Source organism: Pholcus phalangioides, unplaced genomic scaffold (genome assembly GCF_987345545.1).
Source record: "Pholcus phalangioides strain wild (caught in Gottingen) unplaced genomic scaffold, Ppha-v1.0 ptg000011l_1, whole genome shotgun sequence".
Classification (NCBI taxonomy): Eukaryota; Metazoa; Arthropoda; class Arachnida; order Araneae; family Pholcidae; genus Pholcus; species Pholcus phalangioides.
The window spans coordinates 51540751-51568730 of NW_028301604.1; the positions used below are offsets into that span (position 1 = coordinate 51540751).

General features: G+C 37.6%; 1 protein-coding gene across 1 annotated transcript in view; it reads right to left on the minus strand.

Moving 5' to 3' along the window:
- LOC149080540 (cytochrome P450 4V2-like) overlaps positions 1–21329 on the minus strand; it is a 40429-nt gene extending 19100 nt beyond the window's left edge. Inside the window, exons 1-6 of the mRNA XM_089239639.1 lie at positions 20956–21329; positions 17412–17524; positions 9183–9268; positions 7230–7420; positions 3034–3103; positions 400–526 (exon numbers count right to left, since the gene is read on the minus strand). Of these exons, the coding sequence (XP_089095765.1) occupies positions 400–526; positions 3034–3103; positions 7230–7420; positions 9183–9268; positions 17412–17524; positions 20956–21193 (825 nt within the window). The 5' untranslated portion in view covers positions 21194–21329. The remainder of the gene's footprint in view (positions 1–399; positions 527–3033; positions 3104–7229; positions 7421–9182; positions 9269–17411; positions 17525–20955) is intronic.
- Between the last annotated feature and the right edge of the window lie 6651 nt (positions 21330–27980).

Genomic DNA, 27980 nt, shown 5'->3' on the forward strand with positions numbered 1-27980 from the left:
ATTGACGGTGTACTTATGTACATGGTCCATCCTATCCATACCGTTGAAAAACTTTTGAACACTTCGATCGTATCACCCCGACACCTGCGTTCATCTAATGTAAACATATTCAAAAAAAGGAAGTTTCTCTTTATGACTCAAGCCCCGTGTGCCAATAAGGACACGCGTAGCTCTTCTCTGCGCCCCTTCAACCAAGTCTATGTCCCTCTGTAGGTATGGTCTCCAAAACCTTACAGCATACTCCAGTCCAGAACCAACTAAGTCTCGGAAAAGCGGAAGAATGACTTTATGAGAACGCGAAGACACCTTTTTCAAAATAAAACCGAGCATTCTATATGCTTTTTTGACTATCGCTGAACAATGTCCAGAAAAGAACAAATGTCACATCTTTTGACTCACCTTTTTAGTAAAATCATGAACTATTTTCAAACTTTTCTTGGCTTTTCTTCCTGTTGTAGTGAGAGAAAACAACCAATCTGACCATAACCATGGTGACATCATTCTGTGAAAACTGTATTCTGATATCCTGAAATATGTCAGATATTGTAAAATCTCGTGATTACAATTAAAATGTTGTAAACTTCGTGTAAGAGAGAGAGAGAGAGAGAGAAAAGAAAAATTAGATGATAATTGAAAATTTTATTTAAAAAAAAAAAAAAATAAATAAAAACACTGATGTTCTTTTCTTATAAATACAAATGCGCAATCAGAAAATACGTATTATCCATGCATTTTCATGAAACTAAATAAAAAACGGGTCAATTTTTTTGAGACATTGAAGATAAGATTTTCTCTATCCCTTCCTAGATATTTCGTGCGTGAGAAAATGGTTTTTAGACCAAATTATCGCTTTCCTGCTTGCGTAGTCGATTCTTTGAACGAATAAAAACAAGACGGTCTATTTAGCAACAAGATATTATTAAATATTATTGCTACAGGGTGATCAGCGAATAAGCCCTTATTTCAAAATTAAATATCTCTACAACAAAGATCAATAGAATTATGCGGTAAACGGTACGTTTATTAGCAAAACTGTAAGAATGTTGTACAAAAATTTCGAAAATTTAGTTTTTTTTTAATTTTTTAAAATTAAAAAAAAACAAACTGGAGATTTTGGGGTTCCGAAAATCCTCATTTGTGTGAAGAGAAACCACTGCATTCGCCTAAAGTTACTGCATGGGCTGCGGTAAGCGCCATGTGTGCTGACAAATTGTTCCAAAATTGTAACGTAACGTTCAGTAGTAATCGTTTCTCGCACGAAGAAGTGGCCGATAATGCCTCTGGCGCATACCGCAGCCCATGCAGTAACTTTAGGCGAATGCAGTGGTTTCTCTTCACACAAATGAGGATTTTCGGAACCCCAAAATCTCCAGTTTTTTTTTTTTTTTAATTTTAAAAAATTAAAAAAAAACCTAAATTTTCGAAATTTCTGTACAACATTCTTAGTTTTGCTAATAAACGTACCGTTTACCGCATAATTCTATTGATCTTTGTTGTAGAGATATTTAATTTTGAAATAAGGGCTTATTCTCTGATCACCCTGTATATACTCAATAATAATACACACGACATAAACGCCATGACACTGCCCCAGAATTTACACCGTCAAAACTCTTCCAGCCCAGTTTTCACGGGCAGAGACATAGCCGACTAAACAATTAATGTCTATAGTCCGTTTCAAGTTAACTTTGCAGTGAAGAGGAAGCTACGAGGGAACCTCATCACTCGTTGCTATGGCAACAAAAGCCTCTTAACCAATGTATCGATACGCGGCATCGGTAAGGTATGGACGATTTGTAGGGTATCACACCAAAATGTCGTTGTGGTTGCTATAGATTTTTAGATAATGGTAAAAAATATTTTTTCTAATTTAAAAATTTCAAACGAAGAAACATCGGTTCAAAACGATATTTTTTCAAAATCATTAAAAAACTTGAAATATTCTGTATAAATGATCATCATAAAACTACGATTTATGGGAACTTTATTTTGCGGCGAAGGAATACACTCTCTACCTTTCTCTCCACTGCAAAGTTAACCTGAAACGGACTATAGTCGGCCGTGGCAGAGGCCAGAGAGAGTGAGAGAGAAAGGGAGGAATCAAAGAGATGTGAAAAAAAAGTTTCGAACAAGAAAAATGTGTTCAGGAAAACAAAAAATATATATAAACTCAAAATTACTATATAATGTTGACAGCTACTAATGTTGAAACAGAAAAGAGATGTATGAGAAGATGAAGTATCGTTGAGCATCATTGTGAACTAGGGTTGTTGAACGTTAGATAAGCATCAGTTTAATATTTGCGATTGAATGTAATATTGCGGTTTCGAATTCCATTGAATATGCTCTCATGGTCCCTATTGATTAGTCTAGTTGGCCGTTGTCAATGAGATTGTACAGAATACTATACGGACGATTTAAATTTGTAAACTCTGTCAATATAAATGCATGGTATACTCACTTTGGCTAAAAGTCAGTAATCGGATAATCGGTATACCATGAACCATTAGACGGTGAAGATGTAGACTTATGTACTAACCACGGCTAATCTCATAATATTCAGTTTTTTGCATTAGAAATTTAAAAGCGAGCGTGACAAATCCTCGCTTGGGACCCATCAACGACCCCAGCTAATGAACCCGGTTTTTTCTCCGTCTGGCAACGTTTCTTTTCAAATTCTGCTTTAACGCGAGTGCTATAATTCCTAGATCATTCTTATGAAGATTGCTGAACATTCTTTTTTTTCACTGACCTGCCTTGTCAAAATTTTGAAGACTGACACAACTCCTGCGACGCCAGTTGAACACGCGGCAGTTAAACGAATAATCATTATATATATATATATATATATTTAGGGAATGAGCCTACTAACGGCCGAACTGCGATCCTGGCATGGAACGCTAATGTGTATCTCGACCTCAATCATTGTTTCGTTTGGTTAAATTTCTTATAGTTGTCATAATGAAGTCTCTAACTTTAATATGCGCTACCCTAAAATGCTTGTTAGATAAAAATTAGCAGCGGTCCACTCACTCGTTCACGGCTTGTAAATACTTCGCATCTTCACGAATTTGACAGTTCACTTTTACTCCCATTGTTGTTTCTGAAACATAAATATACAACGCATACACACACACATACAGGGTTATTCAGAACTCATGGGCAAAACTTTGAGGAGTATTACTTAAGTTATATTATTTGAGGAGTGAACACACCTAAACAATTTTTCTCATACAATACATGGTCACAACGCAAATGGTGAACCACTAAACGGCACTGTCACTAAAAGCTTATAGCGCTTGTTTTACCACTCAACCCTAGAATGGTAACTATACGTCCAAAGAGACGTAGTTTCGTATAGGTTTATTAAGCATAGATTTGTTAGGTACCAATTCTAGGATTAAGATGGCGGATAGTCAGTCTAGTATTTAAAAGAATTTTAGCTGTGGCGAAACCTATGATTTATTGGTCTTCAGGCTTATTACCATATCATATATTGTTGTTTGTTTTTATGAAACAGTATTATCAAAGAATACCACTATACATGACTTTCGTTTGCACAAATGCTGGAAATTCCGCATTATAATGAAGACGCGTTTTCGCCACAAGGGAAGGAATAAAAAAAACACATTGTTTCGCTACAAAGAAGATCTTTCGTGAAAAAAAGAAATTGGAAGGTCGGTCGTCGGTTCGATTTCGTGAATCCATCCATAAATTTCAAATTGTAGTATTTCCTCACTTATAAGCCTCGATACATATTATTTATGTATAACAGAAATTTTAGTTACGATTTTTATCAGAAGACTGGTGTATTTTCAAAAGTTTGATGTCAGTTGAAAAAAGATTCAACTAATAAGTGATAATAATCACTTGAGCGAATTCCGCTCAAGTGATTGTTATCGGTTGCACCTACAACGTTTACTAGAAGATATTACTATACATAAACTTGCCACACTTAGTGATTTTAAACTTAAAAAAATGATTTTGAAACACATTGGAACAAATATTTGAAATGAAACCAAGGACCGAAATCATCTCACAGTACCATAAACGAGTAAATTCGATAAATTGCATAACCGTTCAGCGACGAAACACTTTTAGCCACTAGAATCGCTTTACCTCAGTCTCTAGGGTTCTTGAAACCCCAAGTTGACTCATCCGCAGTTTTTGAGTCCAAGTGTGATGTCAGTATTGTCGCTATAGCCAATGGCTGTTTCCTATCTTACTTTTTTTTTTCAACGGTTAGACTCACTCGGAGCAGCAAAACCAGTTTTTTTGTTTGAAGATAAGGGACAATGGGTCCGCCTTCCTTCCTAGGCATCTTACCTCAGTCTATAGGGATAATACAAGATATCGCACGTTTATTGAAATCATTGTGTTTGGAACTATGAATGGAATGAAATCCTCGGTTCCATTGCAAACATTTTCTGTTTCGATGTGTTCTATCAAATCACCCTTTTTTGAAGAGTTTACAATCACTCTACATGAAATAAAAATATCATTATATACAGGGTGTCCTAGAACTCTTATCAAAAAGAGAGGGGCGAATTGATATGAGAGAATATGCGAAATTAAAATGAGAGGCAATTGATATATTCGTGATAGTACAAGTCAAGAAATAAGTTTTGCCACAGAATCCATGGTAAAAAGAGTATTCAAATAACATGCCCAGTCTTAATATGTCATTTATTTTACTAAGAACTGTATATGCATCGAGATACAAAGTTTAGTTTTTTTATGCGATCCCGTCTTCCAAACTTCCAACTAAATGTTGTTGCTGTGTCTCTACTGAGGTCCCCAAAAAAATCCATGTTTCTAAGTGCACAATATTTGCCGAGGTATTTGAATTCAAAAATCACAGAAATACAAATACAACACCACAACAGGCAAATTGCCCAACGAGGTGGCTGACTTAAGAACATCATGGATCCCCGAGCCCTTTTTTACCCTACCTACGAGCCCTACCTACTACTGCTACACCACACATGCACCCCGCCCACAACCCCCCGCGGAACCCGCAACGAATCGGTACATGCGGGAATGTGCGTGTACGTGTAGTGAAACCTGACGTGAAGATTTTTTGTTGCTCTGTAATGCTTGTTATGTGTAGTGCTGCCATCTGTTTTTCAAACTATGAGTGAAGTGTTATGATTGAATGATTTATCGTTGTAGGACTGTTGCTCTCTGTGGCGAGACTTTTTAACGGGGAGATCGGCTCGCATTTGCGCCTTGAAGTTGGGAACCACAGAAAACCAACTTCAGCCGACCACCACTGTGGGGTTCGAACCCGGATCCTCGCATCGCGAGTCCGTCACTATAACCACTCGACCACCACAGCGGCAGAAAATGAGGGAAAGAACTGCATATATATTTAGGGAAAAGCTTGCTTTGTGTTTCATATGCTGTTCTTTCCCTCATATTTTCAGTAATTTTTAAGTCAAATATCTCAGCTGATATTGCACTTAGAGACATGGAATTCTATTTTTTGTTGGGCTTAAAAAGGACAGGAACAACAAAGAATTGAATTTTGCATCTCCATTCATATACGGTTCGTAGTAAAATAAATGGCTCGTGTCTAGAATGAACACGTTATTTGAAAATACTTTTTCTTATTAAAAAATGGTTTCTATAACCAACGGTTTACGAGTTATTTGAGCGGAAATGGACTTAAATTTTCACCCTGTATATATAAATACAGTAAAACCTCTCTTTTGTGGACACTCACAGGACAAAAAAAATTGTCCGTAAAAAAGTGGTGACCGTATCAGAGGGAGTTCGTGTATTAATTGCATTATATATAGTACTAACAGCAATTGAAATGGCTTTTTATTTGAATATGAATGAAATTCTGAGAATATGAGATGCGTTTAAAGTCATGAAAATACATAATTATTGCATAGATACGAAATTCAAATTACAAAAGAAATAATATACAATGTTTACGTACGGAATTAACATCTTTTGGAAAAACCGACCAGTCGCAGTGTGGGGGGTTTTGGTGAGCATTTCAACTCCTTCAAAATGTATTTTAAGCTGAAGCACTAAATCCAATGACTTTCCGTCATCGCGTTTACGGGCAAATGTATTCAATCAATGTATATTGAATTCATTTGCAAGAGCTAGAAAGAATTCCAATTTTACAATTTTTTACTACGTTTGAGACATCGATTCTTTCTCTTAGTAATAGAGCAACGATTTTACTAGAACTGGGCGTATTAATCAATGGAGAATAATCTGAAATATATAGGAGCACAATCAGCACACAACACCTGATTTCAGATTCTAAACTGACATCAGAGGTGCTAAACAACATTAACAAACTTTAAGCCAAAATTTCATCCAAGAGTAGCCAAATAGAAAAAGGTTGATCAAATATTTAAACTTTTGCTGCCATCTAGTGAGCATAATTCAAACCAAAATTGCAACTATTGGTGTTCGTACAGGAGTTTTAGTCCAATAGAACGGTTGATGAAAATTTTGTCCGTGACCGACAGGGGTTCGAAATGTATTAATTAAATAGATTTTTGCCGGGATATTTTTATTTGGCCGTAAAACAGGGGTTACCGTTAAGAGATGTTTTACTGTACAAACATGAACTAGCTAAAATAGTGGGTATAATGCTTTATACAGGGTGATTCAGTAAAGATGGGAAAAACTTTAAAAAAAAAAGGTGATAGTACTCACCAATACAAACAATTATCATCAAAGAATGCATGGTCTAACATGAAACGCAAACGCGCTAGCGCGTTTCAAAACGGCCGCTCCGCAAACGTTAAAACGGCATTCCTGTTGAAACTTATCGAGAGAAAAAGAACACCACATGCACGCAAATGTCACCTGGGGAGAAGAAAAACCGTATGCAAATCTGCGTCACAGTGAATAAAAGGCGTGGACGCCATCAGCGTGTAACCGTTCGAACAATTGTAACGTACCGGATGGCGTCCGCACATTTTTATTCACTGTGACGCAGATTTGCATACGGTTTTTCTTCTCACCCAGGTTACATTTGCATGCATGTGGTGTTCTTTTTCCATCGATAAATTTCAACAGGAATGCCGTTTTAACGTTTGCGGAGCGACCGTTTTGAAACGCGCTAGCACGTTTGCGTTTCAAGTTAGACCATGCATTCTTTGATGACAATTGTTTGTATTGGTGTGTACTATCACCTCTTGACGTTTTTCCGCATCTTTTCTGAATCACCCTGTATAATTGTACCATTATTAACTTACCGCATATTATATCTAAGCTACATCTTGTCATATACGGGACGAAATCAACCCATTCCTTGTCGATTGTTTCCCTTAGCACTTCCATTAATATTTTGGACTGATTGTTGATGCCAGATAGGAAATTTTTGAGTATTTCGAAATGAAAAGTGGGTGTAAGTAACTTTCGTCGTTGCTTCCATTTATCTCCTTCGCTGATCAAAAAACAAAAAAATCAAATAATTTTCGTTAGGATAACAATTTATCAAATAACATATATAGATAATATTTTTACATGTCTCCGTATTCTATGGCCGGGTTCACACTGAACCGATAGGATGAGTGATACAACCGTGACACCGACACAGATTGGTTAAAAAACCTGAAATTCAGGTTTTTTAACCAATCTGTGTCGATATCGCGGATTGTATCGTTATAGTATCGGTCCAGTGTGACTTCTAAATGAAATAATTACGAAATAAATTTTCCAAATCTGTAACAGATTGTCCTATGACAAAAGACCAGTATATTCGTGGTTCATAAAGAAAGTATTAATAAACTTAAGAAAGACCAGAGCATGTTAGCGTAAGTAGGATGGCAATCAGCTTCTCGTTTCCACCAGGAATCTCTGATCGGCACTAATATCGACTCACGTGACCTTCACTACCAGACCGACCCTAGACAATTGCTTTCAGTGGGATCCCAGCTGTGATGGTGAAACTGTATCAGAATTTCTGTTTTTCGATTCGGTGAGTAAATTTTCCGAATTTCAATACTTTTTTTCTGTGGTAAACGTGTGGGGAAATATTGTTATTCCCGTTAGCACAGCTGAAACGTGTAGCCAAGCGTTTGATTTTTGTATATTAGGTTCTACAATTTGAGATGTCTCGTCACCTTTGCTGCCCCATTTATTTGAAAATCCTGTTTGGGGTTGGTTGGCTAACTTATAGCGGGGCAGGTTGGCCATGTGCCATCCAATCCCTAGAACTGAAGACTTTGCTCCAGATGAAATATGAACAGTGAGTGTAGTCTCTGGAGAGGTTGCTGAGTAAAGTGTCGTCATTTTACAAGCTACCCCAAGCGCTACGTCATCAAATTCAGTGTGACCCTCAAGAAGAAATATTTCCGTATAATTTTTTCAGAAAAATTACTACCACTGCCGAAGGCACCAGCCAGAAAAGAGTGAAACTGGGGTCGAAAGGAAATCCTGACAGACAGTCCAGTAAGAAAGATGCTAAGGGAAAAGGTTGCTAAGAAAAAAAAAAAGCAAAGAAAAGAAAAAACTTCATAAAAGTAGCAAACCAAACGGAATGAAGCGACAGCCAAAGAAAAGAGCAAAACAAAAAATCAATCAAGAATGAGAGTAGCTGCTGACTCTCTCTCTTCTCGGATGACAGTCTGGACGTGGAGAAGATCTGTGGGCTAGCTAGAGATCATAGGCTCCTAAACTTTTTGTTCCATCGCCCCTTCTTTAGAAAATTTTTATTCCCATCGCCCTGAGCTCAAGTCAGCCCATAGGACCCTATACTAAACCCATAGCTTCTACCGACCCCTTGGACCATTCCATCGCCCCCCCCCCCAGGGGGAGAATTGGATTTTATTACCTAGCTATAAAAATTCTTCATCCGACTCCATTCAACACTGGAGTCGGATGAAGAATTTATAGAATATCAAACGCGAAATCTATTTCCCTGATGTTGATTGTGGTCCAGAGTCGAACCAGCCTATACTACTACTACGAACATTTGAAGCTATATTAATTGCTTCTTAAAATTAACTTGCGTTTGTGTAATTTTTTTATAAAAGTTAAAAATTTACAATTAAATTGTTCAGTAATAATGTTTACCGTGTTAACTAGGCTTAACAAACAAACAGAAACATAAAAAACATACTTCTGAAATAAATATATTATTTAGAAATTTTTCCCGTTAAATTCACTGAAATCTGTAAGGAATATTTTTTTTAAATTTCACTTACCTTGTCAGCAGCCCCAAACCAAGCCACGGATGCAAAACAAAATAGAACCACGATTTCCTCAACAGAACGCTGTGATTTAGTATCAGCTAGTTAGAAAGCGAACAGAAATGTTTTATAGATTCCTCAAAAAATACATCTGTTAAAAAAGTGACATAATTTAAAGCGCATTCACAGGAAACTGAATTATATCGAGTAAAAACTAGCATTTCTAAATACAAATACGAATGTCCTATAATGCAAAATGCCGAACAAGTTGGCTGAAAACTAAAAAAGGAAAAAAGAACATCATGTGTAGATATCGTTCTATCCGTAACACAGTAACCTTCGAAACTCAAGAGAAAATAAAAAATAGTGATAATTGTAAACTTAAGAAGGGGGAAAAAAACTGTCTGTCACAAATTATAGCTGCTTCTAGATCTTTCTCGATGAATATCATATTTTCTTTCGGACGATTACTATAACCAAGCAACTCCCCGTCTCAGCGGCAATTATTACGAGATATCTTGCCTACCTTGATGCTTTGTATTTCGGCAATATTACGAGATATCTCGCCTCCTCAAAACCCTCTCTTATTTCGGCAATAATGAGACCAAATAGTTTTTGCTGTCGGCTTCATCTTCGAGCATGTTTCCCATGTCCCAAACCTGTCGATCAACAGCCAGTGGGCAGAGTCAGCCTTTTTCATGTTTTGATAACATGAATGAATGAATGAAGGCGCCAGAACTTTGCCACTGGACTTATCCCGTTGCCGAGATCTCTTCCAGCCCAGCTTCGTGGCAGAGTCTGGAACACTTTATTTTGTGTCAAAAAAAAGAAAAAAAAAAACATACAAACTTTTACAACATATTTTCCCCGGACAATTGTCGCGATTAACAAATTTTGTGGTGATTACAGACGAGATGAGATTAGGAGTTGGAGAAGTTTCGGGGTTTAGTTAAGATGAATGTACACATAACGTTTTGATAACAGAAGGATAGAGACGGTGCTCGAAATATAACCTTTTATCCCTTTTCCTTTAGACCGTAGCCGCCGCCTTCGGGATCGCATGTGAGTTACTCGGATCGGTTCAAATCCATTTTTAACAAGTTCTTGTTGAATGTCTTCAGCGGGCATTGCTGAGTCAAGTCCGCGTATGATCACGCTGAACATTTCGGCGTCAGGTGAAGATTGCCTTAGGATTTTTTCACCGTTGAGAAACTCGATGATCTTGTCTCGATCCGAGGTGTTAGTGAATGTGATTCTATAATCACCGCGCGTAAATTTCACTTCACACGCGGCGTGACACAGTTCTTGAATTTTCTTGGCCACCGAACGCCATCGTCGATCACACCGGATCACCAGCGAGTACTTTTCTCGCTCTGTTCGTGGCCGTCTGGCTCGCCGATCGCTGTGGGCGGAGCTTCGTCGCTGCTAGTGACGCGCGATTGGCCCGTTTGAACCGGCGCGGCCATCGAATCAGGAGTCGGTGTAGCTGGTCGTTTGTCCATGTCCCGTGCATAGGCCTTTTCACCTTCCTCGGGAGCGGGTTTATCCAGTTTTTTCTGCAGTTTCTCCGGTTGTTTTTCAGGGGTGGCAGTTATCCGGGGCTGTTCCACTGTCTGGGCCCAAGTTCTTGGTTCGGGTTGTTTCTCCTGCCTTTGCAGCTGGCTTGCTTGTGCTGGTTCTTTCTCTCAGGAAATCCGGGATTTTTATCCAGTTGGTGCTCCTGTCCCTTATGAGCTTGGTGATCCTCTGGGAGAAAATTTCGCCTTTCTCTGCATTGACCTGCAGGCTAAAGTAGCAGATTTCAGTGTTTGTCAGAACTTTCTTGACATACTGCCGTAGGGCCATCTTCAGCTGCAGAACATTCGCACCTTCCGGTCGTTTCTGGATTTCTCTGTAGATTTCAAAGATTTTTTTGTAGCATCTTGTTCCCCTCGCACGAGAATTGGTCGGCTGCGTCGAAGTGTCCGGCTAGGTAGCCTTGGCACCACAAGTTGTAATGGCGGCTGGTTCGGCTAAGGAAGCTGAATATTGCGCTGACTTGTGCGGCAGCGTTGGCCTTCTTGTCACCGAAGACTTCAGACAGCTTGGCCCAGTCGTCATTTTCTTCGACGAGCACCTCCCCGTGCAGGAAGCAGGCAGGTTGTGCTTTGATGCTTGACATTTCAGAATTTTAAAGCAATTCCTAATTATTTGTTACATTACAATCTGACTGAGTACGGATATGTAGCTAAAAACTTTTAACTGACTATTACAGCATTGTGGTTTGCTAGATTACAGCAATCTCGGGAGCTCAAAACATGCGTGCTCTCTCTCTCGCTGTCACATCGAGAATAGGTAAATTGCCAAAACATCAATTCCGCAGTAACTGCTCTACGGAAATATCGGACTTACTAGACGATTCGAAAAGGTCCAATGAATGTTAAAACATTCGGAGTATGATAACCATACGAGATTGTTGACTGTTCGTCCTAGAAGAGGAAGAAAACCCGTTTCTATAGACGTAGTACAGGACGTTTCGCTTCAGGTGGAAGAGGACAGAGCTTTTCTCGTGGCAGCACTAGTGTCAGGCGTGTAGCAGCAATACCTTCTAGATAGCTTAGTATCTAGGAGGTATTGGTAGCACAGGAGTTGTGTGTGGATAGTCCACGTTCAACTGTCCATAAGATCATGCGGAATATTATCCGTACAAACTTTCACTTGAGCAGCAGTTGCTTCCACATGATTATGACGCTTGACTCCGGTTCTCACTGCAGTTTCTAGCTCGCGTTGAGGTCGATTCAGAATTTCCTTGGAATATCCTCTGGATAGACGAAGCGCATTTTCACTTGGATGGTGCAGTCAATACTCACAACTGCCAAATTTGGGAACCAGAAAATCCGTACGCTATCTTAGAGGCTCCGTTGCATTCACCAAAAGTGACGGTATGCTGTGGATTTACTGCATCATTTATTCTCGGTCCTTACTTCTACGAGGAGTTACGTTCTACAGGTCCAGTGACATGTTCGATCACCGGGAAGTGATATGCACTGCCGTTACAGAACGAAATAGTTCCGGCTCTGCAAGCAAGTCACTGCCTTGTAGACGCAATCTTTATGCAAGACGGAGCTCCACACACTGCAGTGTGCTAAGAATGTTCTTAAAACACATTTTACAGAAGAACGTGTCATCAGCCAGCGCTTCCCCTGATCTATGGCCTCCCCGATCCCCGGACCTTAATCCATGCGATTTTTGGCTTTGGGGTATTTGAAACGTCTGGTAAATCGTGACAATCCACGAACTTTACCTAACCTTAAAGGCAGCATTTCACGCCCCGTGCTGAACATTTCTCCGCAGACACTTCGGTCAGTTGTGGAACATGCCATCTTGTGATGGTATCACATGGTATCTGAAAATGATGGCCATCATGTGGAACATGTTTTGTTGCTGTAACAATTGTTAAAATTGTAAACGTTTGCCTAATGTGTGTGTCATTTCTTAATAAAACGTCCTCTGGTGGCGACATGTGCATCTAATTTTTTCCCCCCGGAAACAAATTTTCATCACTTCATGAAGTTCTCCACAAAATTTCAGAATTTTCTGATGACTGGTTTCACCTGTAGGCTACTTTAAAATAGGGTCTTTTAATTATGGACACCCTGTACATTCTTGTTTCTAGTATTACGGCCCCAGGACCCGTCTGTCTCCTCACTTTTCATATATATATAACATCTTCGTCGTCAAAGTATGGATCCAGAAGGCGTTGTGTCAAGTGAGTTTTTACTCAAACTCACCTCTGTTTTGGAATTATTTTTATATTTTTGGCGACTAATTTATAGCCTAATCTACCGTTCTTTATAAACTGCCACCCGGGTACGCCGCACCCCTTGCACTCTCGCTTAAGGCGCCCCTGGAGGGGAGAGAAAGCACTATCACCTGCACAAAATCGTAAAAAAAGTCTGATTATTTCCACTGTGCCAGTTATATAATGCGGATCAGCGAAATTTATAAAACCGCTCAAAAGGGTTCAGGAATTTAATTCGGAAGATAAAATTAAATAGGTAAGGTAGCATAGCTTGAACGACGCATAGCAAAGACAAAAAAAAAACAAAAAACGGAAGTTTTAAATAGTTGTTGCATTTAACATACATCCAAAGGATCACTCTCTGCTATCCATACGAAGGTTTTTTTAGCAACTGGCTGTGAAGATGAATTTAGGAAAGAGAGAAAATTCAACTGCCCTTGCGGAGAATCGGCCCACGCCCTCTCACAACTTGTCGGGTGAACGCACTAGACCACTAAACTACAATGGTGAAATAAATTAAGAGAATTTGCATATTTTATCGAATTTCATGAAAAGAACTGAACTGAATGTAAAACCACTGCTTCTAGACAAAAATGCAAATCTTGTAAATGCAAAGCTTGGGCAAGGTCGTCCAAGAGCCACGACGGCCAGAGAAGGTCGCCATTTTTCGATTATAGCGAGGCGTAACAGGAGTGCTACAGCTTCTCAGCTCTCTCGTGACGTATGAACCCGTGTATAAAGGGTGACTGTTTCCAAAAGACTTCATGAGAGAGGGTTGTTTGCAAGAAGATCTGCTGTTTGCGTCCCGCTCACTTCTACGGACAGGAGAATCCGTTTATCATGGTGCAGAGAGCATAGAGATTGGAGTATGGATCAATGGGTGACCGTTCTCTTCACTGATGAGTCCCGGTTCAGCCTAAGCACCGATTCTCGCCGTACGTTCATATGGAGAGAACCAGGGACCCGCTACCTACCCTCCAATGTCCGCGAAATCGACCATTATGGCGGAGGAGGTTTAATGGTCTGGGCAGGCATCATGTTGGATGGCCGCACACCCCTCCATGTCTTTGAAAGAGGCACTGTGACTGGTGTGAGGTATAGGGATGAGGTCTTGGAGCCCTATGTTCGACTTTTCAGGGGTGCAGTTGGCCCTGAGTTCATTTTAATGGACGATAACGCGAGGCCACATAGAGCTCTTCTGCTCGACGATTTTCTAGACAATGAGGATATTCGCCGGATGGATTGGCCAGCCAGATCTCCAGACTTTAACCCTATAGAGCATGTCTGGGACGCTCTGGGGAGGACAATTGCAACTCGCAACCCCCCTCCGGGAACCATCCAGGGAATGAAAACAGCGTTGCTGAACGAGTGGGACCAATTGCCACAGGAAATGATAAACTGCCTTATTTCAAGTATAAAATCACGCTGCGAGACCTGTATATCTGTAAGAGGGGACCATACCCCCATTAACCCATTTTTTTGTTTATTCTGCAACCGCTGTTTCATACCTTCCGACTCCAACGAGTGTTACGCACGATCATGCGTGTGTATTACAATTTTTAAATGGTTATTTGTTTTGTATTGTATCAATGTATGTACATATCAAATTTCATTAAAATCGGTACAGTAGTTCTAGAGATAATCGACCAAGTCTGCAAATTCTCTTAATTTCTTACACCAGTGTACTAAAGCAACGAATTCCAATCTTTCCTTAGAGCTCGTGTGCACTGAATGGCCCATGTACGGTCCCCGTTCAGTGTACACGAGCTCTAAGGAAAGATTGAAATTCATTTCCTTTGCAGCCTAGGGTGCTCACCCGGCAAGTGAGAGGATGTGGGCCAATTCCCGCAAGGGACCATTCAAGTATTACGTCAGCAAATTTTTAGCCATTTTCGACTCCCTCCTCCCTCTTGTCAGCAAACGTCAGCGAAATACTCACCTCCTCCCCCCTTGTCAGCAGCTTAGAATATTTCATATCTTCAAAAAAGGGTGGTTGATAACGTAAGCAACATTCAAACCCCCTCCCCGTCATCAAAAGTCAGCAAATCCGAAACACCCTTCCCCCCCCCCCCGATGCCGGCATAATACTTGAATGACCCCCAAGGGCAGTTGAATTTTCTCTCTTTTCTAAATTCATCTTCGCATCAGCCAGTTGTTGAAAAACCTTCGTATTTAACCCTTTCAACGGCATAATTAATTCATTGATCCCCATTAAAAATGGCACTATGAAAATCGCTTGGTACACCTTCTATAAAATGCCACATTTTTTCAACGTTTTCCCGATTTTGTGCACGTGCTTTCCCCCTCCCTACTCCGAGAAAAATAAACCCAGATGAGAAATACCCTGTCTTTTTATATTATACGGGGTGTTCGTAAACTGTTTAAAAAAATTGAAGGTCCTATGCCAAGACAAACAATATCTACCATGTAACCTATGGTTGCAATCCACTCAATGCCAAAAAAGCGAAACTCAAGACCGATACACACTATTGTCTACGCTCCGTTGTGACTTCTGTAGTGTGTTTCAGTCTTTAGAAACACATCCAACAAGTAGAAATCCTGACTTCTGATGTCGTTTCTGCTCTGCCGGAGAAGCAGCATTTGTCTAGAACATTTCTGTCAATCATTCACCGTATGCAAATTTCGATCGTGATATGGAGTTTTTGCAAATGACTTTTCGAAGCCGGTTTTACATTCAACTAATTGGAAGTTTTAGCATGGGGGACTGTATAGCAAGTTTTTTTTTATGCATAATAAATTAAAAAGATACGACATTTCAGAATACGACCCCTCAAAACATTATATTTCAAGAAACCGCATGTCATTTGAAAACATTTTGTAATTGAAAGTATGTTTCTAAAGTCAACGGTTGTAGAGATAGTCCTATGAACAAATAATTTGAAGCACCCTGTATATAAAAACACTACTTTTTACTTGACCGTACACGAACCTCGTAAACATTCCTCTGGGGAAGTTCTAACGAATTAGTCTATGCTGGAACATACATTCTGAGTGTGTGTATGGTTATAACTTATTTATGTTGCTAGAATTATGCGTTTTTCGTGTTCAAGTAGTGCTGCCATCTGTCTTCTGTATTTTGTAGTGAAAATAGATGATGTCATTAATTAGTGGAGTAATTTTCGTAGCTATAGATGCGTTACTAATCAGTACAGTTGGTTTTTAGATATGTTCCGATGATGTTAAAGCCAACGCAAAAAATCAGAAGCGTCGTTGGCTTCGATACACAATGGATTAACGTCGATTTTACAGTCTTTAAATGTGAGCAACAAGCCTTTTAAAGATAAAATTCAAAAAAGTTATGGACCTAATAGATGAGTTCCGAAGATAAAAAACAACAAAAATCGGTGCCTTAAAGAAATCCCACATTGACCTAGTGGTTCACGAGGCGTGGAATTCTGTTTCCACAGAAATCATCATCAAATCCTTTAAAAAGTGTTGTAACTGAAGACATGAACTTTGAAATTTCACCACAGTTGATGATGAAAACGAAGATATTTTTTTATATATATACTCTAAGCTTTCGATGTAAGCTTGGAGAATCAGAAAAAGAAATGGATTAAAAAGTTTTGAATCATTTTTCATTGTAACTTTTATTGCATGAAAATATGCGACTTTTTTCTTTTGCGCGAACTTTATGCGAACTTTTTTCCTTTAAAAAAAATATTATTTTAGAGAGATTATTGTGATATCGAGAGACTAGAGATGGATGCCCACTTCGTCTGCGGTCTTCAACATTACCAGTTTCTCGACAACAGAACACCAATCGGAAGAATGTTGTCTTATTGGGCATAGAAACATTTTTGAATTCACTTTTGAACGCCTCAATAACGGTTTCAAACGAATAAATTGAAAAATATTGTTTAATCATAAAAATTCTTTGCTTCTGGCAAACCATCTTGTTCATACAACAAAAAAAACCCACTGAAAGTATCAGTGCACATGGAAAAAAAAACGACTTTCCATCTTGAACAGTATAGTGCTGCTGTGTATGAAAAACTTTACATTTACGAAATCAGTAGAATTTGAGAAATTAATTTTTTTTATAACGGGTTGCGTGGCTTTTGGATCACCCTGTAGTAGCGCGGCCATGGTAAGCAGGAAAAAGACAGGTACTTTTCCAGTAAATTTCGGCCCCATTTAACTAAAAAATGTAAAATCGTAGTAATTAATGTAAAAAATTAATAGTAGTAATAGTGGTAAAGTAATTAATGTAATGTAATTAATGTAAAATCGTAGAGGGACTTACGCGGTTATCGTCGGTCCCACCTATCCCATAACTTCGGGATATTACTGTATTACTTTTTTTAATGTCTCAAAAACTTGATAAATAAAGTAATTAATTCGATATAAAATAATCTTTTCTATAGACGCTGGTTTTCTTTCCAAAAGCAGTCACATTTCTTTCAAGTTCATGGTGCATTACAATCATATTAAAATCTTACCTTTACACTATCAGCTCTATATATGAGAACGAACGGTTGCCATAGCAACCAAATGGGAAGTAACGCTTTCTCACGACAAAGATGGATATAGGCGCAAAAAGATTGAAATTCATCTGAAAGAAATAACATACATAATCAAATACGAGAACTATACATATACGGTAAATATGATAAATCGATGATTGTGCATAATCGTGATCCCGGTAAGTTTTCATAACTTTTCCCACATTTATCACTTTTACCAGAGATTTTGTATGACATCCAAGTTTAGTCGGTAAATTTGATATAAATGAAAGAGTTTATTACTTTTTATACGTTTCTCCTGCCCTCTAATTTCCAATCAAAAAGGTGTCTCTACTGAGACCAACAAAAAACATTTAATATTCGCAGAAATATTTGAATATACTTTATATGTAAGGACAAAACTTTAGGAAAAACAGCATCAAAACGCAAAATATTCTTAAACCGTTTATCTACCATATTAATTATTCCCTCTTAATGAATCATAAAATCGAGCATTTCTTTTTTTCTTTGCTTTACTTAGCCGATCCACGGCCCCTGGCTGACTTCTTATCTTCAGCGAAAAATTTCTAAAGTTTCCAAACACCAGAAACTGTTTTGTTTTTCTTGGTCTTTCACCGTCACAATAATTCTAATACAGATTGTCACCTACTGAATATTTTCTCACGCTTGAACTAGTTCTAACATGATCATTTTGACCAATTAGAAAAGAACATCCTAATCAGTGCTCGAAATCTAGGTGTGTTACACACTTCTTGGCGGCGACGTTCAAGTAGGAAGGTCCGGCAGCTTATATAAACAAATATTCCTAATTCCTAACTATATTATAGAAATTTAGCGCATCGCGATTACCGAAATGAGTGATGAACCAGTCAAATTTTTGCTGCGACGTTTAATAATTGATATACTTAATTTTACTTAAATCTGACATCCGCAGTTGGAGCTGTGATTAGAAAGCCAGATCCACGTCCCGAAGGTTGTGTGTTCGATTCCCTCTCAAGCCCCTAGCTGAGACCTTTCCCCCTCCCTTCCATCGTTGCTATCATTTATTGATTCACCAAAAAATGCTTTCATTTTTTTTTTATTTAATCAAATGTGGTTCAGGTGCATCAAGATGACAATAATAACAGCTCGCGAAGCGAACGCCCAGCAAAGCTGAGCCCTGCTATAATTTATTGATTCACTAAAAATGCTATCATTGTACGTTAATGAACTTCGAAATTCAGTTCCGGCAAAAGCTCCTCCCCTCGTGACGTTTTGTTATCTTTCGTGCTCATAGCAACCAATCACCGGCGTGCCAATGCGTCCTGTGTTAATAAGAATGTAAGCACTCTCTTGCGATCGGACCGATCGAATTACTTTGAAATTCAGTTTATAATCAATATAATCAATTAAGAATGTAATATATTTTTATATACCTCCAATTAAAAAAAAGAATTTAAATGATCTCAGAACCTCATTCATGTTGCAAGGGGTTGTATAGTTATATTAAAATTTAAAAAATTAACTTTTTTACGGACACCCTGTCCTCAAAAGCCCATTAAGAAAGTTGTTGCCCTGGCTTTCCCGGGACCAACAAAAAAAACTTCCACGTTTCTAAGTGCAATATTCATTGACAAGAAAAATGTCCCAAGGTGTCGTCCTCAAAAAATTATGAAAAAATCTAAGTACATTCATCTCAGCCAAAAACACATAAAAAAAAATTAGCGGCGGAACGCAATTGTTAAAGCCGCAAAAAAATATTTGAAAGTATAGCAGTTGGCTACTCATCGCCTCTTGCGCTTCTTGTCGATATCCATGAAAAACTGCTTTTTCACTTTCCTTCCTTCAGCTTGTCTCGTTTTGAAACTAGTTTTATTTCTCTTTGTCTGGTCTGTACATGATCATGTGTTTATTTCAGTGACGTCACTCTAAAACTCTAGGGTTGCGGGATTTTTAAATTCATTCTTATCTTCTCTATTAGCGTTCAAAATATTAATATTGAAAAAAAATTCAGTGATCTATAATAATTCCACCGGATTTTTTTTATTTTTGTGCATATTTAAATGAGTAGAATTAGTGGTAATATTTTTAAAACTTTTTGAAGACGTCACCTTAAGATGTCCTTGTGAGATATTTGATTTCAAAAATCGGAGGAAAGTTGGGAAAGAACAGCAAAAACTAACGGACAACGCTTCTTTTCCTTATTTATGCTGCTGTTTCCCACCTTTCCCCCCTCTGGTCTTTAAAATCAAATATCTCAGCGAATATTGCACTTAGAAATGCTGGATTTTCTTTGTTGGCCTCAAGAGAGACAGGGCAACAACTTAATAATTGGGTTTTTGAGGACAGTGTGCCTGTATAGTGCCCGAGTGGCATGGTGGTAAGATGCTCGTCTACCATCGTGAAGGTGGTTGTTAGGGTCCCGGGTTCGAACCCAAGGGAGGATATAGATAAGATATTTTCCCTAATGAACTCGAGGCGACCACCGATAGACAGCGCCTTCACTTCCAACCCACCTCACTAATGGCAGTAAATTGCAATATAGCGATATGGCCAGGTTTGGTGAAGTAGTAGTGTGTCTGTATAAAATGTTAATTTTTTTATTTTAATAACTTCACAACCCCTTGCAACATGAATGACGTATCTGTGTTTTGCAAGTTATTTGGATAATTTTTCTTACTGGAAGTATGCCTCTAGGATCAACGGTTCGCCAGTAAATAACGGCTAGGAGAATTGAGTAATCACCTTCTATACACGAGCTTATGACCACGGGGTGCTCCTAAGGGCAGAGTAGAGGATGTTGGTGGGTGAGTGTTGTGGCTTTTTTTTCAGTGGCTTTTGACCAGATTATCTTTACGTTTTGTTTGTGGCTTATGTGACTTTTTCCCCATTATTGACGTGAAATAAGTTTTTGTTTCATTTATTGTAACTGATCCTAGTAGAATCAGTTTTATTTTTTCAAAATGGTAGTATGTTTGACTAAAGAGTTTAATTAATAAAATTTTAAAATAAGTTTGAAGAGAATAAACGAATAAAATTAAATGTTTGCACACAACGAAATGCCCCTGCACGTTTTTCACTGTGTTGTTTATTTTGATTTTCAATTGAATATGTTCGTGTCACGGCTCACGACGATATTATGTGCAGGAGATTAGAGAACTGTTTTGTTACTCGATATGAGTGATTTTAGTTCCAATCACATTAGTGATGCCATAGCAAACATGTAGAGAAAGATGTACTCCACAATTGTTGATACAAGTTATAGTTTAATCTAGCTGTGTTTATGTAGAGATACTGATTTGGAAAAATTTGGAAATTTTTTCCAAATCAGTATTTTTACAAGTACATAAACAGCCAATTTTCACTATATATTGCCATAGCAAATGTTGTGATACGATGGATCGATTCACTCGAGATAAAGATTTTATACACGCTTTTGAAAACACTGCAACAATTTTGAAATAGTACTTTTAATAATAATCAGCACCAGTTTATCACGTAATCGTAATTGTGCGGCAGATAAGAAAAAAGTTATACTCACAAACATGATATGTATGTAGGTATTTGGAGAGGCCAAAGCGATGATTAGAAGAAATCAGAAGGTGACCTAATGTATCAAAATAGTGCAGCCTCAATGATGTTAGACGACGAAGAATCCTAGCTTTTTTACAATATTGTAAATATAGCAAGACCGAGATAAACGGAATAGTAAATAGCAAAGTTGATTTAAACAGCAGAAGCAGGAAATGAAGAGCAGAAACTTCTCTGACTATTTCCATTTCGCCCTTGAAAACAAATACATCTACTGCACTTTACACACAACTTCATTCCTATACACACTTTTTCCTTCCCTTTCCTGTTCACTGACGTTTATGCATAATTCAGTTCCTTGTTATTCTTATCAAAAAATACAAGGACAGACTAGGCCACTTATCTCCTGTTTGTTGAAAGATCCACCTACTTTCTCGACTTTTAATTTATAAATGTAACGCCATGTAACAAAAAAAAAACCCCCTTTTTTTTGTACTTGGGTAAAAGTTATTATTTTTGTGTTTGCTCGGTCTGAATTATCATGATAATGAGTTATTCCCCTCAATGTGGTAAGGAGATCGATATTTGTGAATTGGTCATTTAACATTGGCTGATTGGGCAACTGAAATATTCGCAATGATAAACTTTTCGCATTGACGATAATTAAAAAAAAATTAAGTAACGTATCTGGACGTTTCACAGAAAATAAAATTAGAGTTATAATAAAATTTTAAATTTAAAAGCAAAAAAAAAAATAATAATAGGAATCTTCCCCCCCCCATCTTTATTTTCACATACACTTCACCTTCACATTTTAGGCCCCCAAAAGTAATCTGCATGATATTTTCGATGTGTTCTCTCTTATATAGATGCTCCAAGTCTAGAATTCCTCGGTGAAGGTGCTCTTTTGGGTAATCTCACCCATGCTTTCTTTGTATTTTTCGAGATGAGCATGGAGATGCGATGTGCCATTTGATGAAAATGGGACATTTCACTTTTTGTATAGATTTTTATGCTTCTCCACAAGCTCAAAATTATTTTTGGTCCAGCGATTCCAAGATATTCCAAGTAGTATTTCAGATAGGTGAAAATAATTGCAAGAATTGTGCTTTAATGATAGAAGCATACAACTTGGGGCACACATACTACATATATATATAAAGATTTAATTTTGGATATGAGGCCATCGCAGATTGCCCCTATTACAGTAATGGCGGACATTCAAAATGGCGGCCTCTGAGTATTTTTTATAGGCTTTTTTTATTGTTATTTGATGATGTTAATAGCATATTATATGTGATTTTGTATGAATTGATGCTATAAATATGTATGCATATCACATCATTATATTTTCTTGATATTAACTTTTTTTGAAGAAAAGGGGGGGGGAATTCATTTGTAAAGGGTTCCCATGTAACTCATACCCGTAGAGCTCATCAAATCACAGACAGTTTTACAGAATATGAGCATTCTCGCCGTTCCGGCAAAATAGTGTTCGACTGTCCTCTTATTTTTGTAAAAATGTTTGTCACCCTTTACTTCTAAATTGTTTTTATTTCCGAGTCAAAAATTCGATTATCGCAATGCAGATTTTGTATATTTACGTATATCGGATGTCCATTTTATCCGAGGATGATGTCACTTTTCGCTATCCATACGAAGGTTTTCAACAGCTGGCTGATGCGAAGCCTTTATAGTCTAGGGTGCTCACCCAGCAAGTGAGAGGACGTGGGTTCGATTCCCCGCAAGAGCAGTTGAATTTTCTGTCTTTCCTAAATTCATCTTTGCATCCGCCAGCTGTTGAAAAAAATTCGGAAGTCCATCTGTCCTACGCTATGTTGAACATAGACACAATAGGAACCTGAGCACTCAGGGTGCTTGGCATCACCCCCGCTTCCAATAAACTTTCTACGAGGGTTTGCCTTCCCCTTTTTCATAGAATTCATGGACGTACAATGCAGTTATATTATACAATGCACATGTCTCCAATGTGGACGATCCTGAATCTCGTGAACACGGGAACATTTCACCAATATGCTCAATGAAGAAAAACCGAACAGAATCGCATTGAACAGAAAATCATCACATAATTACTATTTTAAGAGTGCCTACCATTCTAAATATAGGTTTGGCAGCCTACAAGACCGACATTCATAAAGGTGGGATCACACTATAAAAGTTTGGTAAAAGATCTTTTATAAATCTTGTAAAAACCACCAATAAGCCTATTGATTACATTCACTCGAATGTAACCAATTTGCTTATTGGATGCATTTCCAAGTTTTATAGAAGAACTTTTACAAAAAGTTTATAGTGTAATTCCAGCTTGAGAAAAGGATTGTTTAAAAATTCGAGACAATTTCTTTGATTGAAAAATGGAGTAGAATTTCTTTACTTTTTGAAAAGCGTTCGCATGCTACTCGATGGCGTGCCAATTGAGGCACGCGTGCCGCGGGATGGTTATCCCTGACATAGAGGATAGAAGTCAAGTTAAGTCATTTGAAGAGTGGTGCAAAGAATGAGTTGATGTATGTGTCCAATTTAGATTTTGGTTTATCGTTCTAAAACTAGAACTCCTTGTGTTGACTTTTGAAAGAGCAATATATATAAGATTTTCGGCTCTAGTAGAGGCACTATCCAGTATTGTTCCCTGGTTCTTTTCTCTACTTTCTATGCAAGATGAATCTCTGTCCATTTACGTGACATGATTTCACTTGAACAGAATCACCTTGCCACCTATGAAGAGTTCATGAAAGGAAAGTTTGTCCCCAAAAAGTGAAGTACGGCATTCTCTGCTATTGCTATTGATCAGGCCCATGAACAAAATAACGCATCAGTCAAAGGTGATGGAGGAGCAGTAGGCCTAATAGAAAACTCAAAAGCTCTGCATCGTTGAATGGTGTCTGGACCTGAGATGGCCTGCTTAGTTGAAGAATTTAATGCTATCAAGACAAAGTGATAGGAAAAAGATGAGCGCTACCACGAAGCTAACAAGCATTCACAGATGGTATTTGCCAGAGATGTCAAGTCTCTCACTCATGTAATGCAAGATCTGGGAAACCCATTCAGTGAAAATAGCTCTGATCTGCTGGTACTTGACAGCAGAAATATTGTACATACGACAGAGAGAGTTGCAGACACATTGTTAAATATTGAAAAAATTGGAGTTAAGAGTATGAGTTTTATGTCAGCGAGAGGCTTATTAACACTAGGTTTAATATGAGTTGACATAACCTATTTTTACCAAATACCAAAGGGCTCAAAATGACCCCTTTCGGTATTTAATTAGAAAAAATATAAATTGACCTATCTATTATGAAGTTAAAGTAGAAAAAAACGAACCTCAATAAAATTACATCAGTTATAATAATTGGTTCTTATTATTATAATTTTTTATTTTTGATATTTTAACGTAAAGCATTTTTTTACAAATTGAAGAAAATTAACGAAAAGTTTTCTCAGATGGGTCAAAATGACCCCTTGGTAAACCTAGTGTTAATAAAACTAAACATATACCAGATCCTATTTGCGAAATAACCTCCACCTCTTCAGCCGTCCTCCAGTTCGAGAAAAGTCTAATAAACAGTTACAGTTGATATATCACTGAAGAATGACTTTTCATTTTTCTCTAGATTCTACATTGCATCACAGATGCGTAGTGGAGATTTTCATGAGTTCTTTAGACACTAGAACCAAGCTTATCAACCAACCTATCTTCCAGCACTATCGAAGTTGGGTAGTCTAAGAACCGGAACAAAGTCTGATTTATTGACTTGTCCTGAAGGACTCACACCTATTAGCACTATCAAACCAACAGCAGAAATTACAATCATTGACAGTGATACAATCGCCAACATGCTGCGACCAGGATTGGCAAAAACATTTGAAGATTATGCCAATACTGTATTCATACTCTACATCAAATTTCAGATTTAATGTGTGAGGAGGCTAGATATCCTGTGGGACGTGTACATGCCTGATAGCTTGAAGAGTGACACACACGCAGCAAAAGAGAAAAAGTGTTCGAAAACGTGGTGAACCAAGACGTTCACTTCCTATAAACTGAGAGGACTTTCTCCGGGTTGATTAAAATAAGACTAAATTGTTTTTTTTCTTGGCTACAACCTTAGCAGCTATTTGCACGGATAAGCAGGTGATTACCACAATTGGTGGCGTTGTTCTTATTATAAATCATTAAGATATATTAGGACTAGCTCCATGCATACACGAACAAGCTGACACTCGAATCCTACTTCATTTATGTGCTGCTCTGCAGCAAGAATTTACCAAAGCCGAAATGCGCACTGTGGACACCGATGATTTAGTTCTTGCCATCTGGGTTGCTTTTGGAGTAGGGGGTCATTCAAGTATTACGTCAGCATCGAGGGGGATGTTTCGGATTTTCTGACTTTTGATGACAAGGGGGAAGGGGGTTTGAATGTTGCTTACGTCATCAACCACCCTTTTTTGAAGATATGAAATATTTTAAGCTGCTGACGAAATTTTACTGACAAGGGGGGGGGGGGTCAAAAATGGCTAAAAATCTGCTGACGCAATAGTTGAATGGCCCCTAGGAAAGAACTACCGAAACTTACCATAGTTTTACGCAATAAATGCTTGCGACACAGTATCCTTCTTTGGAGGAAGAGGCAAAAGGACAGCATAGGACATCTGGAATGCGTATCATTACCGCTACTTTTTCTGCATTGGCTGACATACTGTACAAGATATGCTGAAACCATTGTAGAGATTTATAGTTTTGCTATATGACCGTACTAGCAGCGATGAATGTGTTAATGATGCAAGAAACCACCTGTTTACTCAGAAAGGTAGAGCAATTGACAATCTGCCTCCTTCGCAAGATGCTCTCATTCAGCATACAAATCCAGGCTGGTTACTGCTGGGCCCAAATGATGGTAGCAACCCAATGTTTCTGTCACCAGGTGATTGGGGTTGGAAGAAGAAGGTTGAAGGTGGATAGGAAATATCTTGGACAACCCTGCCACAGAGGCTTCGCAAGCATGCAGGGAACTCATATGATGTGGCTGGAAGAAAGGCTGCACACACGACAGTGTAAATCTAGGAAGACTGCCCTACAGTGTACCGTTCTTTGTACTTGTGGTGCTCTTTGTAGTGAGTGATATTACGGGGGGGGGGGGATTATTAAAAAAAATGTTAATTTCATTTAAATCAGTATTCTATTTATGTATTTATCTATCAGTATTCTATACAATACAGACGATGCAGTATTAGTATTTCCATTAAATAATTCACCCAATTTTGTGATAAATAGAATATAAATAAATATATTATGAATAAAATATGGTATATATATATATATTATTAAAAATAGCTAACTATATATACATGCACAAAACAACAATTACTCGCCATTGCTTTAATAGCTGTCATTTAACACATCATCAAATAACATTTAAAAGGAGCACATAAACAGTATTTGTATAAAAGTTATTTTTCATTCTTTTAATAAAAGTTTTTTCTTGTAGTCCCAAATTTTCCAATGGTGGCCATTACTTCAATTACAGTGAAACCTCGCTACAACAATACTCGATATAACGATAAATCCGTCTACAACGATGTATTTTTAAAAATCTTATCTGGAATAATTGCTTAAAGTCTCAAAAGCGGGCTATTTCAAAATGGTTCACAGAGAAGAAATTCTTCTACGTCCTTAACGGATTTTCCACCTCATAACAAATTTCGATAGCATAAGAATGTTGAAAATCTCGTAAACGTCTATGTGTGATAAAAAATTTGAACTTAATCAAAAATCAACCCTGATTCCAAATGAACACTCTACAAGCCATACTCTTTGGATACTACAACTCTAATTTTTATGATTTCGGCATTTCGAATCGTAATTGGGTAGTGATTTTAGTCAAATTGAAAAATATGTAGGTCTCCCGGAATGGGCCTTAAGTTTGATTTTTTTTTTCAAAAACGTAGATTTTCAATTCTTTTTAAATACATAACTATAAAGCAAATTTTTGTTTTGTACTACAAAAATGTACTAAAGTTTAGAATGTTAATTGGCAGTAAAAACTAATTACATCTGTCATGCAACATTTAGATCTCCCGGATTAGCATTAAAATTATACATTTTTCGCAAAATTAAGGTCTATTTTTCACGGTTTTAGTTACTTCTATCTACCTTTTCATTAACAAATTTTTCGTAACCATGAAAGTAAAAAGTATTTCAAAACTAATATGTGTTTACTAGACTCAACTTAATTTTTATTTTATGAAATTAACCCTATTTTTGGAGTAAGAGTTGACTAAATAAAACTGAAAATTAAAAAGAATTTTATTTTCTAAAAAAAAGAAGAAGAAATATTAAAACGTTAAATTGCAAAATTAATTCAAAATGAATCGTGATTACATTACCTCTTGATATTGATATTTGATGAAAATTTCAGAATGTTATAGTTGTCAGTTAGGAACAAGCTTATTTCATATGTATGTGGCATCACAGTTATAAGCAGCTCTCTCAACCTGCAACCAGTTTTTGGTTGAGCTGGTTGTAAAGGAAAATTTATATCAACAAATTTACAATATGGTTGTAAAAAACAAAAGCATTAGATGAAGTTCATTATTGTTTTAAAAATATTATGTTTTTATCGTTATAGGAAATAATCTTACTTGATGTTTATTCCTAGACTGCTGTGGTTGCAGATGTGAAGTGATGTTTCGTTTCAAACTTTGGAAAGTATTTTCACTGTCCAGCAATCTTGATAATTCTTCTTAATCTTGCTTCTTGTGTGTGTAACCTCTTCTACAATTCCTTCCAATGCTTGTATGTGCGAAAGAATTCCTTTCTATCGCTAGTTCCTGTTTCAACTGTAGCTCTTGTTTGCTTGAGTAAGTTATGAGAGGTGGTTCCGTTACTGTTGTAGACTGCCAATTAATAAGATCTATGTAGTCCTCTGCAGGGCCGGTCATAGAAATTCTGTCGTCCGAGGCGAATAATATTTTGCCACCCTTAAGATACAACTGTCTGAAAATAGTTTTTTCTTC